Below are 17,059 nucleotides of genomic sequence, written 5' to 3'. Positions count from 1 at the left end.
CATTCACAACTGCAAGGTAGCCACAAACATACTCTGTAGCCCTGCACTACTGGCAGTAATGTTGACTATGCGAGTTAAGTATGGTTAACTGACACTGTTAATAGCATCGGTCTATTAAACAGCAAAGGGTCAGTATCAATTAGCTTCAGATAATGCATGAATAGAGTGTGCTGGCCAAAAGCTTTTAATGCCCAGACACAAAACTAAGTCAATACATGGTTACATGAAGAATTATTTCTGCTGAATAATGACCAGTTTTATTTTATGTAGTTCTCTTGTAAAAGTCTTCATCTGAACAGTGTAGGAGGTTTCAGCAGTCAGGAACCAGGTACAGCTGAAACCCAGCATTGATCTGTGCCGTTGGAATTGATCAGAGTTTATTATTAATGTGCCTGTGGTTTTCCTAAGTGTTGTATTTGCACATAAACCACGAAAACAGGGTTCAGCCCTTTTATCATAAAATCTTGCAGGATCTGGCTTTTTCCCAACAGAAGTAGGGAACAGAGGGGTACAAGGGGTGAACCGGAAGAATGAGAGCATGTGTGCAGTATAAACACAAGTACAGATTATTTTGAACGAATGGTCTGTTTCTGTGCTATATCATGTGATGTATTATATATATCCCTGCCCGTATCTTCACCCAAACCAAACTGCACCCACCCCCCCATCACCCCAGTCTTTACCAGGCTCCACTGGCTCCCTGTTGCACAATGGATCAATTGCAAGAACCTCACACTCACTCGCAAATCAATTCAGGCCCTAGTACTTGCCTACCTCTACCCAACTCCTCTATCCACCCCCCTCGCTCAACCGACTTCTGCACATTCCTCATCCCCTGCGCTCCACCAGTGGTGGCCATGCTTTCAGCCACTAAACCCCGAAACCCAGGATCTCCTTGCCTCACTCCCTCCATCTTGCCCCCCCCTTGCTATTTTCAGATTGTAAGTGACCTTTCATCTTTGACCATGCCTATGGTTAATCATCTCCCCTCTCTCCCTGGTACAGTGTGAAGCTCCGCCACCGCTAAGCTGATTACCCCGCGTGAACATTGCTATATAAATGCAAATTGTTGTTGTATGTAACTCTATGTAAGTAGTAATAGTAAAATATTATTGCTCATCCTAACATACAGTAACAATGTCTTTGCTCCGGAAACAAACTGCAGTTGCTTTGGTTAGTAATTACATTAAGAGTACCTGTAATGTCCTGTGAGTCCAAACCTGCTAATGTGGCCTAATCTGAGGTGAAAGTACCTCTTGGAGCATCTAGCTAGGAGTAAAATAATAGGAAAGTTTAGAATGCATTGTAGAGGCTTAGATCATTGGAGAAGCTTGAACCGTCAGATGCAGTGAGATGGCAGAACAAGAGATCACAGTTTAGGTTGGCAAAGGGCTATTTCAGAACAGACTTCAGGAATTACTTACTTTACCCAGAGGTTGTTTACCAATTGGAACTGTATGTTAGGATGAGTGGTTGAGGTCAGGACTCTGGACTCATTTTTAATAAAAGCTTGGTGTGTGCGGGTAGACAATAGGGTGGGTACTCTGGGAAGAATGAGATTAAGTGGGCCGAAGGACATTCTTCAGGTGAACCAGTCTTGTGAATTTGTGGGGTTTGGACTGCAGTGGTGCTTATAGCAAGAAAATGAAAGGAAGCATCTCAACTTAGCGAGTCATCTCTAAAGAGGACTTAAAGATGTTTGGAAAGAAAACCACCTGGAGTCAGAAATTCCTCACGTTCTTAGTTATGTATATTAATTGCTTTAAATTTAAGATTGTGTGGAATCTGGGAGAACAGTTGTAATTCAGAGGTCAATTTTTCACAATCACTGAAGGGCACTCTAGTCTACGGTCACTTCCCCCTCCCCCCAATTCAGAATCGTGCTCCACCACTGACAAGCGCTCTGGGACACGGCCCTGCGTAAGGGGCACTATATAAATGCAAATTGTTTTGGGCATTGGTGCAGAATATTGGTTTGAGTGAGCTTCCAAGATCTGCACAATTTTAAATTTTACTCCAATGATCTTGATAAGAACACATGTTGTTGTCTCAAGCCTGAGAACATGAGAATGTTCAAGCCCTGACAAGTATAGATTATTAATAAAAGAGTGAACATGTCTAGAGGGCAGAAAGACATCACTGGACATGAGGGAAATTCTGCTACAGACCTGAGGTACAGTTTGTAAACTGAATGTCATCGATAGCTGCTCCACCACCAAAATCATGGGTTCGAATTCCTTCGAATATAATTTCAAAATTCCGCAACTTTTTCAGTGGTACATAGGCCTTGTTCCACACATCGCCCTGGCTCCCAATTCCACTCCATACTTTGTAAAGATACCTGTCAGTCTGTACAAAGTAAACGAAAAATATATTTATGATACACTATATTGGAAAACATAGTAGAACTGGATTCTATGCATTCAAAATTACACTTTGTCTGACCATTTTGTTATAAAATGTAAGATCATGCAGAATTGTGGAATTTTTTAAATTCAGTCTTAATTTGCGAACAGCTTTAGTGTAGTTCTTAAAAAAGACCTGGCTTCCAAATTAAGACTGAATTTAATTGCATGATCTTAAATTTAAAATAACATTAAGATTACAGACTAAGACCAGGTGGAATTTCTGGAGTAATTCACAATGAATATTGTTACAAAGCTTCCATTCTACATTGCATTGACCAACAGACACTTACAACTAGGAACCTGTGTTTGCTGTAAAGAAACTGACACCGACCAGTACCAAAGCCGTACTAGCATTGTCTCCAATAATAGAATGGTCGATTTTACAACGATTTACTGTTCGCTTGTGGTGTTATCATACAGGAGTTCTGCATTTCCAGTAAAGTGCCTGTAACTCGGAGGCTGATCAACATATTGATGCTCCATTGAATTGGTGCAATGAGCAGCACTCTATTCACAGCACTTTTGACTTGCAGGCATAAAAAGGTATCAGACAGAACAATACATAAGCTCATGGTTCTGTGGCTCAGAACTGAAGAAGATTCAGCTTTCCAAATCTTTAATTTTTTTGACTTGGAAACAATTGAGCTCCCTGCTCTGTTCAGCTCCTGTGGCCAGTTTTAATAATAATAATTCTTGCATTTGATATAGTGCCTTATCACGTCTTCCAGATGTCTCAAAGCACTTGACAGAATATACTATAAAGTGAATTGGCTGTGTTTATTTTGTGGGTGAAAATGAGAGGGAAGGCAGTGTAAATGAATTGGAGACATATGAATGAATCTATACTTGAACTCAGAGAGTGAAAGCCATGAAGCCACAAGACCAATGAAGAGGAGCTAGAGGGAGGGACCAAGAACATCACAGTAAATCCTTAATCTTCTAACATTTATGCGCAAGTGTTTTCCAATAGGGCATCAGCCAAAAGTAACTAGAAATGGGAACCCTTGGTTGATTTTGCCTCCTTAACACACAAGGTCTCAAGAATAATTTGGAGGAAGAAGGCTCTTCTGTCCCTTTGATCTCATCTTTCTAGAATACCCACTCTGCCATCTCCCATCACAGTATCCAGCTACTTTTTAAATGAATCCCATGTCCTGGCCTCAAGCATCTTTCCTGGTAACAAGTTCCAGTTGTTGATTACTCTCTGGGTAAAGGAACACTTTCTGGTATAATACGTATAACTACCATTATACACCCTGAAGCCCTCATCTACGCCTTCGTCACTTCCCAACTGGAATATTCCAATGCCCTCCTCGCTGGTCTCCTCAGTTCCACCATACCCAAAATTCAATTAATCCCAAACTCTGTCACAAGGATACTCACCCGTACCAAACTCCATACCCCCATCACACCAATCCTTGCCAGGCTCCACTGGCTCCCAGTCACTGAATGGATCGATTTCACATTCCTCTCACTCTTTTTCAAATCACTTAATTCCCTCGCACTTCCCTCCCTATCTGACCTGTTTACCCCCCACTCCATCATTCGCTGCCTCTGTTCTGCTGGCTCCGGCATCCAATTTGTCCCTTGCGCCTCCCCATTCCACCATCGGTGGCTGTGGCTGAAGGCACAACCACCATGCCCCAAAATTCTGGAACTCTCTGCCTCAATCCCTCTGCCTTGGCCCCTCACTCCCCACCTCCAATTCCCACCTAAAGACCTTCCTTTTTGATCGTACTTATGGTAACCTTCACCCTCCTCTCCCCATGGCTCATTGTCTGACTCCGCCACTGTGAAGCGCTCCAGGATGCTACTCCGAGTGAAGGGTGCTATATAAATGCAAGTTGTTGTACTGTGCCTGCGGAACTAAATTCAGCACAGACCAAAAAACCTTGAACCTTTCTGCTCAAAATATTATGTATGTTGACACTATTTTTTAATCTATAAATATTGACTCCTTCACTCAACTTCATGCAAAAAGGAAAACAAATCTTATTTAAAAAATAAACCATTTCTTGCACATTAATATGGAAATATCTGGCTATGAGAATAATGCATAAATTCAATTTTAGACTGCCAACAGTCATGTTTTTGATGCCATCAGCATTGCTCAGTTGAACTATTATACTGTAACTCATTGCCGGTCTGCTTCCTTTTTCGCAAACATCTTATTGATTCCAGATCGAAATGCATGAACCGTAGGTTATACACACTTGTTCATCCCAATGGATATTTTAACCTTGAATGTCACATTGAAAAAATGTAGTCTCTTCAATAGCTTGTCCTCAAACATTTTTATGGCACCTTTTCTAGACCTAAATCGAATCACTTTTGATGAATTTCTAATGGTGCACGCATTTGCAGTCTAGCCTGAGCAAATCTGGAGTTAGAGTAACAGAGCTTGCAAATGTATTTGTCAGGAAAATGCATAATGGCAGAATTTAACTATATTTTTTTTAATGAGTGTATCTGAGCAAAGAGAAGGGATTGTTAAAACGTACAGAAATAACGCACGCAGTACTTGGTTTATTCAGTGGGCAGACATAATAATAAAATTAATTCTTATGTTTGATCAAGTGATTTATCGCATTGAAATGTTATAAAGAACTTCCTACAATAAGTTATTGTAATGACTATTATTATGTATTGGGTTTAAATTTAACCCAATGCAATGTTGAAGGGGTGCTGGATTGTTCCAGGTGCTGTCCTTCATGACTCATTCATGTGACTCATTCTGACGCAGTGGTAGCACTCTCGCCTCTGAGTCAGAAGGTTGTGGGTTCAAGCCCCACGTCAGGACTTGGAATCACATAGTCTAAGCTGACACTCCGATACAGTGCAGGGGGGGTGTTGGATTGCCGGAGGTGCCGTCCTTTGGATGAGACATTAAATCGAGGTCCTGGCTGCCTATTCAGTTGGGTGTTAAAGATCCAATTGCACTATTCGAAAAGTGAAGGGGGTTTCTCCCAGTATCCTGGCCAACACATCCCACACAAAGAATTGGTCACTCACTCCATAGCAGTTTGTGGGACATGGCTGCGCTCAAATTGGCTGCTGTGCTTCGCTCTAATTCACACTATAAATGTATATAAATGACAATGTGATGAGGCGCTATACCAAATCAAAGGATTATTTAAAGTTCAACATTTAACCAACATCTTCCAGGGCTACATTGAAGTGCCAGCCTAGATTATAAAATTAAGTGCTGATTTGAGGCTCAAATATGCAATCTTCTGAAGAGGCAAGAATGTTATCAGCTAAACTAAGTTGTCAAATTCCATGCAATGCACATATACCATAGGAGCTACTTCTGAGTTTCACACAGCAGTGAGGTTTCAAGTTTTGTCGTAACCTTTGGTGATTGTGTTAATACATCAAGGCCACAGATGCTTGTTATCCTGTAAAGTCCCTGTGTACATTTGGTGATAGTGACTGATGAAAGCCTGGGCCTGGCTGCAATGATCATTCTATCAACACTAGCTGCTCACTTTAAATATGTAGTGACTACTCGGATAAGGCATTCTTGCAGGAAACTTTATCTCATCATGAGTCCTGTCAATTAGTGGTTAAAGCACTCGCTTCGCAAGTGAAAGGACCTGGGTTTGATTCCTAAGTAGGGCAAAATGTTAGACAAGTTTCCTTACTCCACATGCCTCTGTTTACCTAGCAGCAAGTAGGAACCTGATTGTTAGTCAATTGGCGGATTGCTTTTCCAAGGGTAATAATCCCTTCAAGTATTTTTCAAAAAAGAAGAATTTGTCACTCAATTCATGGCTGTTTGTGGGAAGCGGCTGTGTGGAATTGGCTGCCGCATTTTGCCCACAAAATATAGTCAATTTACTTTCTGTGAAGAACTTTGAGTGTCTTGAAGATGTGATAAGGTGCTGTATCAAATCCAAGGTTTATCATTATAGGATTATTATGAGTCACTTTTAGTAAAAGAAGCTCACAGGGAATTTCTGGTACTTGTCATCCATCTACTATCCCCCTACCTACCTGCCCATACCCTCCGTTCCTCCGGCTCCGGTCTGCTCCACGTCCCCCGCCCCAATCGCCCTACCATTGGTGGTCGGGCCTTCAGCCTCTCAGCCCCGAGGCTCTGGAACTCTATCCCCCAGTGCCTTCGCCTTGCTTCCTCCCTCTCCTCCTTCAAGGCCGGTCTCAAAACCTTTCTCTTTGACCGAGCCTTCAGCTCCCCTCTCGACTCTCTTCCCCCTTCTCGCTCTCTCCCATCCCTCCCCTCACCCTGACCATTTCCCCCCTCCTCGTTCCCTCCCCTCCCCTCACCCTGACCATTTCCCCCCTGCTCGGGTCATGACCCAACTGTGCAGCGCCTTGGGACGTCCTCCTGACGTGAAAGGCGCTTTATAAATGGAATCTTGTTGTTGTTGTTGTTGTTGTAGTGAGGGCTCAAACCCACGTTTGCCTCAGTTTGGTTACTCTTAAGCATGGTGATGGGTTTCCAAATGTGTCAGACACCCGACTGACCAAAAATAATCAGTAAGACACAAAATTAGTGGGATAAAACATACTGAGAAATACAAGAGAATGTGCTATGAAGCTAAATATTCTCAGAAAGCATTTGTCTTTCATTATTTTAGAAGTACCTCCTAAACTCTCTTTAGATCTACCACTGGGTATCATATGTTAATGCCTCTAGTTTTGGACTCGCCAACAATAGGCTATCAAAGTTCACCTATCATCAATTTACAAAGATTTACATATACTATACAACACAGAATTAGGCCATTTGGCCCATTCAGTCTATCAGGTCCCCTCTCAATTGTCTATGACAATCTGATAAATTAATTCTTACTGTCTCCCATTCTGACCACCAATTTCCGTGTGCGAAGACTGAGAACTGGGACTCACACTCCCCACTCAGACCCTTTTTCCAATTGTACTTAGTTCAGCGACAGCCTCTCTAACTACTCTTCCCCTTTCCTTGATGAGAAGACAAATTAAGAAAGGCAGGACAGGCATGGTGAAGGGGAGATGGGTGGGTTGAAGGATTCAGTTGTGAAACAAAATAATTTTGATTTGCAAAAGAAGGTTTTTCCAATTTTCACCCAGCGAGAGGGTTTGTGGCAATTTGATTTGAAAGAAAAGTTTATTAGATAAAAAAATCAATACAATATTTGGCAGAACATTGGCAGGAAACTGCTCATTTTAGATTAAAACCGTTGTGTCTGTAGATGAACCAGCAGTGGGTTTGCATCATCACCACAATGTGGATGATTGAGAGTGGAACCATGACATTAAAGTCAAATGTTCCTGTTCTGAGTTTCTATCATAGTCCAGCCACATTTAATAACGTAATAAATAATAAGAATAATTTGATCACTCAATCCATGTCTATTTGTTGGACACTGTTGTGCACAATTGGCTGCCACGTTTCGCCCACAAAATATACAGTCAATTCATTTTACAGTATGCTCTGAGATGTCTCAACAATGGAGTCCTGTAGCTCAGTGGTTAGAGCACTCGCTTTGCAAGTGAGAGACCTGAGTTCAATTCCAGGCAGGGCGAAACCTTGGGCAAGTTTCCTTACTCCACACGCCTAATAATAATCCCTCCAAAACCAAAAACAATAATAAATTGGTCATTTTCAATCTACGACTGTTTGTGGGACATTGCTGTGCGCAATTGGCTGCCGCGTTCGCCCACAAATATACAGTCAATTCACTTTACAGTGTGTTCTGTGAAGCGCTTTGGGACGTCCTCCTGACGTGAAAAGCGCTATATCAAATGCAAGAATTATTATTATTATTATTATAAGGCCCTATATCAAATGCAAGGATTATTATTTACAGCCTCTCCTTCTATATAAAACAAGAACTATTTTCGTCATGATAAAGCACTAAATCAAATGTAAGGCCACCACTTCCCGAATAAATTAGGTCACTCACTCCATGGCTGTTTATGGAGACATTGCTGTACGCAATTGGCTACCATGTTCTCCCACAAAATATACAGTCAATTCGCTATACAGTATATCCTGTGAAGTGCTTTGAGACGTCTCATGATAAGACTCTATACCAAATACAAGGATTATTATTATTGACTGCCGTGTTCACCCACAAAATACATACAGTCACATCACTTCACACAATATCCTGTGAAGCGCGTTATCACGGAAATGTGATAAGGTACACTATATAAAATGCAAGGATTATAATAATAATTATTAATAATAATAGGGATATTATTATTTACTATAAATTAGTACTTCAAATTCCATTTGAGGGTATCACAAGCTGGGCCCCAGATCCAGTTTTTTTTTGAATAGCTTTGTTGCCATATATCACACATAAAGAACAGTGACGAGAGGCAGACTAGTTAGTGATGCCTATGGAACTGTAAGCCAGCATGAATGTGTGCCTTGTGAGTACAGTACATTACAAATTTACATTTATATGGTGCTTTTCATGCCAGGAGGACATCCCAAGGCGCTTAGCAATCCTGGCTTGGCATCCAAGCTGGTGGTGGAAGCAGAGTGGGGTGCAGAGGCAAATAACACAATGCTGCAAAACTGCATCTCTCCTGATCCATTGGAAGTGACATTCCATCTGGGTAGAGATTTATTGTATTTGCGTAGCATTTTAGAAAGTTCAGGTTTCGGTAAATTCTTTCCTTAATTTTTAATTCTGTATATTTAAGATCTTACATAAAACCAACAATTTTTCAAATTCAAGATTTTTTTAAAGGAGTACAAAATCTAGACCCAGGTGTGTCAATTCACCCCATATTTTTCACGTTCGGAGCACTTGTATTTTGTAGGCAAAACAATGACACTAAAAAGATTTATAAAAAAAAGGCAGCTAGTTTCTAATTAGTTATTTTACTGTTTAACTGATCAGGTGAGTCTAAAACGTGATACTCACAAAAATTACAAACAGCACCCCTTACTGTTAAGCAGAAATGGGACACACTAACACAGAAGGAACTGTGCTGACGATGTACAGTATACAGGGCTTGAGGTCTTGCTGGACACACAATTCAGAATCGCTGTTTACAGCTCCTGTTAGAAGTGCAGTCTCGTGTTTTAGACCCCAAATTCCAATTTTATAAACATTGGGTTTAAATTTTCTCAGGAAATTTATAGATTTGTCTTTTTGGGCGTAAACAAGAGATTTATAGCAGCTAAGTTTTAAAATGAAACCCTCATCCCAAATGCTCGTTTCAGTCGTTTCAAAATATTTGTTTTGACTGTGACCTCTTTTTGAAACCTGTTTTAATTTTCACCTTGTCAGCTCTTTTAAGGGCTCACAGTGAAAAATAACAAGGCCTCTAAGGCAGTTTGAGCAGATCATATCAAACACAAGTAAATTCTGGCTCCTTCAAATTGAACCTGCCGAATCTGATAAACAATGACAAGACAATGACTCAACATTCATTTGGAAGCCATTGGGATCTTTAGATTATTATTATTCTTGACTTTAAAGCCAATTACAGATGCCAAGCCTTAACATGTATAATATTCTATCAATAGAATTCTTATCAGTTAGATGACAACAATAATAATCCTTGGATTTGGTATAGCGCCTTATCATGCCAGCAAGATGTCTCAAAGCACCTAATAGGGTATACTGTAAAGCGATATGACAGTGAATATTTTGTGGGTGAATGTTAGGTTGAATATTAATCATCTCGAGGGGTCTAATTTGCAGTATAATCCCAGAACAGGATTACTTAATAAGGAATACTGTTAGAATTCCCATCAAAATGCTGCTCTCAAAGTACTTATTGTTGCCAGAAGAAATCACCAGTCAACTGTTAGTTTTAGCTGGTTGAACTCCAGCAGTAACCCAAATAAATTCTCTGGGATCCCCAAGCCTTGGGTCTCACCAAGCTGTACCTAATACTCTACACTCGCCTCGCAAGCGAGAGGATCTGGGGTCGATTCCCGGCAGGGCAAAACATTAGGCAGGTTTCCTTACTACAAACAACACTGTTTACCTAGCAGTAAGTAAGAACTTGATTTTTAATTAATTAGCAGATCACTTTTCTGGGGGTAATAATCCCTTCAAAATAAATAAAATCAAATAATAATTTGGTCACTCATTCCACGACTGTTTGTGGGACACTCCTGTGTGCAATTGGCTGCTGCGTTTCACCCACAAAATATACAGTCAATTTACTTTACGGTATATTCTGTGAAGAGCTTTGAGACATCTCGAAGATGTGATAAGGCACTATATCAAATGCAAGGATTATGATTATATTGTTATATTATTACAGAAACTAGGTGAACCAAGATCTGTCCCTTCAGGGAGAGTGTGCATTCCATTCCAGACACAGGGAAATTTCCACGTGTAGGTGACATACATATGTGGAACTCTCAGTCGGGTTTGGATACTCCTAAGCATGGCGATGGGTTTCCATATGTGTGAGACACTCGTCTGACCATAAAAAATATAGGAATGTTTTAGACTGGTAACTTGTTTCAACAAAGTGCTAATTAGCGCCACTGTTGTTAATTGATTAACATTTCATACATTTTACTCATTTGAATGTTTAAAAGAAGCATTCCTTTCATATTTTCATAAGAGCTGAGTTGAAAAGAATCTGGTTGAACAGATATACACACTGACGCTGTAATAAAGAAAAGATGCTGGGAATTTGAAATAAAACTAGAAAACACTGGAAATGGAGACCACGTCGATCAGTTCTGAAAGCTTTCAGATGCTGATCAACTTGCAAACCATTTTCTTTTTATTCCAGTCAACTGTATATTTTCCTAAGTTTGTAAATGATCTCATGTCACCCTTAGCATCGAGGCACCAGATCATTGGTGTGCTGCACTGCATGTTAAGTGATGTAGCTGCTGTGGATCTGCAGTGGACTCACACAGGAGCAAGCATTCCTGACTTACTTGGCAAGACACTGATGCTGCCTAACTAGATCAGTGCTGCATTAGAAAAACAGGGCATCCTCAGTGAAGGATACTTTCTACTTCACTGGTGTGAGTGAGGGTGTGTAGGCAGCAGCGATGCCTCTCACTACATGTTCTTGCATGAAGAGGGACTGGGAAGCACATAGCTTGCGGGAAGGAGAGCCGGTGCTTAGAAAAACTAAAAACTAGAAAACAAAGTTTCTGGGAATTGGAGCCGTTTAAGAGAACAGCCCCAGGTTATTTTTTTCTCTCAGGAGTAAAGAGATAGTCAAAGACACATGTTTAAATCTATCTCTAAGGGTAAATTCATGATACATTTCATCAGAACATAGTCGCGGATGAGTCAAGGCCATTCTTCCGGTTGATCTTCATCAAGTTGTTAAATTATTCTCCCATTGTATGATCCATATATCATCTCTCCCAGCCCCCTCTTCCTACTGTGGGTCCCCTCAACCCTCTCTGCCACCCCTAACTTCCGGAAATCCCTGCTTCTTTCCTCTCCATCTCACTCCCTCTATATCTATCTGAGATATAATATAGTCCCTTTTCAAGTCCCGCCTGAAAACCTTCCCATTCGAAGTGCTTACGGCCACCTCCCCCGCCTGCTCCATTCCGGCTCGGAGTCCGGCTTCGCCACTGTTAAACACTTTGAGACGCTACCCTACGTGGAGGGCGCTAAATAAGTGCAAGTTGTTGTTGTTATCTTCAAACCGCAACTTAAAACCTTCTTCTTCCACCGTATTTGTGGTCAGCCTCCCCGCTCCCCCCGCTCCCCAGCTTGCCATCCAAGTCTGCCTGTCACATTCTGAGATGTTATCCCACATGAAGCGTGCCATATAAATGCAAGTTGTTGTTGCATGTGCATTTAGAATAACCCTTATTTTGTTTTGCTTATTTTACCTTCCTGAGAAGAGTTTCCTAAACACTGTGAATTTGCCTTTGGCCCACCTGTCCTGGCTTGCTTTGGATTAAAACTCTGGGCTCACCTATCTTTAACGTTAACTATTTTATATATCTCAGGAGTGTAAAGCTAAATCCTTCTATCAGATCCAAGTTTGTTTCTGAGTGAACTGACGGGGAGACAGCCTCTCTTCTCCTTGTACCATTCAGCTTTCCCCTAATGATCTTGCTTGAGTGCTCCTACACGAGACATTAATAATGTTCAACCTATTTTCTCGCAGGGTATGGATTATTATACGAAAGTCTCAAAAAATAATTGATACACAAGAGAACTTTTTTTTACTGCAAATGCCAAATGAATTACTTTACATACCTCTGCATAGAGGTAGTTTATTCTGCAGACATCAGTAGACCTGAGTGAATTCAATAGAATACCTGAAGCAGTAGAACAAAGGTAAAGCATGACTTCTTTAAATGCAACCACGCAATATTGCGTCACTGGCATCAAATAGATCTGTATTTTAATTACCTAATTTATATTCTCACCCGTGTCAATAAATATAAATCACAGAGGTTTAATAAAGGTTTTACATTCTATTTTCTGCACAAAAGACAAACTCACTAAGAAAGAACTCCGACACACCTCCCTTCAGCTTTCGCTAAGCACGACTGGTTCTGTTGCCAGGAATCGGGCATAACTTATTCTTTTGTGGCTGAAATCAGATGGAAAGCTATTTGAAAGTGTAATTCAAAAAAATATGGTCGCAATTTTCATTAGAGTTTACATTTAAAAAGAATGAATCCTCAGCAAAACTCAGCAAAAAAAAAGTGGTGTGAAAAGAAAACAGGAGAGTGACCCAGTTACCCAGGTTTTCATTTGGTTCTATATTTATCTCTAAAGGAAAAAAAAGGTCAGCCCTGAAACCTTTACTTTCTTAATCCCTTGAGTATTTCAACACAATTAAACTGTGATAGTAAAATGCCAGTTATAACAGATCTGTGGTTCGTGAATGACATTTTGTTAAAAGGCACCTGTGAAATCCAGCAATACAAAGAGACGAAGAGCAAATTATAGAAAATACATTGCATTTGAGACGCTGGTACAATCTCTGCCACTGTCTCTGTTAACCATTCAGCACCACAGGGAATCAATGAAGTAGTGAGCATGAATGTGGCACCCTGAGTGAGATCTTTCACCCATGATGACCAATGGGGCCTGAAATAATGAAGCGTATTTATTATGGTTTAATCGTGAATTCAGCAAGGTGAGTTAATTTTTATGGGCTAAGTGAGAGAAAGTGGAGAGGGTGGGGGGGGATCTGCTTTGCAACTTCTGTCTGAAATGCCTTCAGAATGTTTAGCCATGTTAAAAGCACAGTAATGATCAGACTAATTCCAGATACCCACTGGGACTCTGCTTCTCTCGGAGGATTCCCCCTCCTCCATCTCCAATCCATCATTACTGTGTGACATAGAGGAGAATAGCAATTGTTGCATATTTGGCCTATATTCTTTCACCTCTACTGAACACAATGCTTTCACAATAATAGACTTTCAGGGAATTGCAGGAGCTCTTAGCATCTGAATACAACGTTCACTCCTTTAGTTATATTCCTGACTCAGCTGCATTCACACAGCACCTACACTGAGCTTCCCCTGCCTGCTTTAATAGGTCTAGTGGCATAACTGATAACTAGGGGCATGCAGAAGAGAAAAATTAAAGTTTAATGCCATTAAAAATAGGGCAACTTGCATCATACTGAGAACCCAGGATAGTTTTTGCAGCTCACTGGAGGAAAGCTATGAAAGTGGTAGCCACCAGAATACATATGCCGGGAAGGGTAAAATGACTTTGAAATAGCTTGAAGGGAATTCTGAATATTTTATTTGTTATGCTCTATTAATATCACCTTCTCCAGCTGTCTTAAAATAATAATAATCCTTGCAATTGATATAGTCCCTTATCACATTGTTGAGATGTCTCAAAGCACTTCACAGAATATATTATAAAGTGAATTGACTGTATATTTTGTGGGTGAAGCTTGGCAGCCAATTGTGTACAGCAGTATCCCACAAACAGTTGTGGAATGAATGACTGAATTATTATTATTTTCTTTATTTTTTTGAAGGGAGTATTACACCAGAAAGCTATCTGGAAACAACCGGGTTCCTACTTACTGCTAGGTAAAAGAGAGGTGTGGATTCAGGAAACTAGAAATCGAAAGGGGGAAAAAGTGCCATGTGTGATGCATTAATGATCACCGGTGATATTTATTGTATTGATGGCAACTGTAATGGAATCACAAGTTCGAATACAATCCCTGCCCCCACTCCCTAGACTGGGACATGATAGTTAGACCTGCAGCCTTCAGGGCCTACCAATGTCATTGCCTCCCAATTCACAGGAGACTGACCTAACTCAATCCAGTGTCGCGTGAAGTCACACTCAAATGCCATCCGTCAGGCCTAACCATTGTACACCCACAGCCAGTCAATGGTAAACATGTTCAGGAATTCTAGACTGCAATTTTCAGCAATGTAGTCACATGCTGCAATTTTCTTCTCTGTGAATGTGTGAGAAATTGTCTTTTTCAGCACTGTGATGGTGGATTTTTTACTCTGCTGAATAAACAGAACCATTCAGTGTAACAAAGGCTAAAACTCAGAATCAATCCAAGTTAAAGTGTACTATAAATTTTAGAACAATGCGAGGAAGATTTAATGTATTGAGGTAATTGATAAATATCGATTTCCACATAGGTCTGGTGGCATGACTGATAACTAGGGGCATCCATCTTAATCTAATTATACTCAACTGGGCAATACTCATCTTTAAGAATTTTTTTTAAAAAAAGTATTAGTTTGACAATTGAATTATACATTTTATTAAACTACAGGTTTCAAGATGAACAACAAAATGTTTGTTCCATTTGTCCACCATGTAATGTACTGTTAGACTTGCTGTATAAATGTATTGCAAATAGTGGTACACAAATGTGACAAGATTTTCCTGGTGTGCCACCATTAACTAACTTTATTAGTGAGAGGTGTAGTGCTGACGGAATTCAGCAAAACAGAAACCCAGAGTTAATTCTAATCCCACTCCTTGTTAGCAGCGGAGTGGCATTTTCGCTGTGTGCTGCAGTAGTGAGGACAGGCACAGTGAGATGATGTGTATACTGTAGGAAATGTTGACAATGCACTGGGAGAGTCTTTCAGCAATGCCTCAGTAGCAAGCCTGTGCTTTCTGAATCTGGCGTCCGAGGTAATCACCAAACAAAGGAAAAACAATGATGTGGTCAGATTTGCGGTCTATGTGATATTTATCACATCAAATCGCCCGAAGGTTCCCTTTCTGCCTCCCCATTCACCTCTTTCCTCTCCTGGGCATTATGTTTTTTTTGGTCAGCCTGACACATACGGCAACCCATCACTGTGTATCCAAACCAAGCTGAGATTTCCATGCATCCCACCCACACATGGAAATCTCAGAGATAAATTGCTGGAATGGAGTACAAACTCTCTCCCTGGAGGGACGCATCCTGCTTAACTAATTCTGGAAAATATTAGGCAAAGGTTGCCAAGATCCACGGCTTAGGAACCCCAGAGTGTGCATTGGCATATTGCTGGAATCTAACCAGCTAAGCTTAGCTTGCTATTGATATTGCTGTCTGGCAAGCTTTCCCGCTGCTTGTTCAGGTAGGACCACTCTACCCGTTAGGGCTTTGGCTTGCAAGGTTAACAGGAGCTGGCTGGGATGACTCCCTGACCACAGTGTCTGGTCTGCCCTTCCAGGTCCTCCCAATGGGCCAGGCTGGCAGTGCTGTCATCAGCAGTGTACTGGAATACTACGAACCCACCTGGCTCAGGAACCGGACTACTAAGACCACCACAGAGGGTTGACTCGACTCCATCCCAGGGAGACTCTGCTGACCTCCCCCACCAGGAGGATAGTCACTAGTTGGTCGTTTGACATCCGACAAGAGTTGGTTTGAGCCCTCACTAGGTGAATGGTAGGCACCAGGAACTTCCTGCGAGCTTCCCAGTGGGCAACACATCTCAGCATGAAATGCATGAGAACATTGCCACCATCTTCCTGTCCACAGTTTGGGCAATGGTTCCACCAAGTGGAGGTGCGGAGTTTAAGCAGCAGTCGCTTGACTCTCTGCAGGCCAATCAAGGTGGATTCCAGGCATTATCAATGGGGAGGTGCAAGGAGTCATGTCTATTGGATACTTGGCTTGCTGTTTGGTGTGAGATATTGACTTTGTGAGTCTTTTGTTCACAAAATATGGCATGGAAGCAGGCCATTCATCCCAACTACTCTATAAGAATATAAGAATTGCTAAACATAGAAGGCCATCCAGTTCACCTTCCACCATCCTGGCAGTCACATGCACATGTCATGTCCCAAACTATATATTGGTATATAGTGTCCCAAGATACTATTTCCTGAAAGAAATCTATGTAATTTGCTTTTGAAAGAATCAACACTTTCTGCTTCCACAGTCTGCCTAGGGAGCCTGTTCCATTTACTACTCGCTCACTGAAATAGTGTTTCCGCAGATGGTTTATACTATACACAAGCCCCAGCCCCTCTTATTCCCTTATTGTCCTCAGCTATACCCCTCTATTCTCTGTAACCTCCTAGTGCTTTGTGCTAATTCCTGAAGCGCTTATAGCTCTGTTCTATGAAAAAAATGGACACAGTTTCTCTAATGCGAAAACAATATCCTTAAAGGGCCTTCAGGCTGATGTATTGTTTAAACATTTTTCATTTTATCTTCAGTTCCAATGACCAGAAGGAAGTAATGGCCTTTTAGATTTCCTGCATTGTAATCACGCCAGCTCTTTC

The 17,059-nt window shown here is 41.1% G+C and overlaps 1 protein-coding gene across 1 annotated transcript in view; it reads right to left on the bottom strand.

The window, feature by feature from the left end:
- The window catches only part of malrd1 (MAM and LDL receptor class A domain containing 1), a 180,725-nt gene that overhangs the window by 62,914 nt on the left and 100,752 nt on the right, over window positions 1–17,059 (bottom strand). The window contains 1 exon segment of the mRNA XM_042332367.1: window positions 2,169–2,349. Within this exon segment, the coding sequence (XP_042188301.1) occupies window positions 2,169–2,349 (181 nt within the window).

Source organism: Callorhinchus milii, unplaced genomic scaffold, assembly GCF_018977255.1.
Source record: "Callorhinchus milii isolate IMCB2004 unplaced genomic scaffold, IMCB_Cmil_1.0 Scaffold2, whole genome shotgun sequence".
Classification (NCBI taxonomy): Eukaryota; Metazoa; Chordata; class Chondrichthyes; order Chimaeriformes; family Callorhinchidae; genus Callorhinchus; species Callorhinchus milii.
This window is presented reverse-complemented; position numbering and strand designations above follow the sequence as displayed.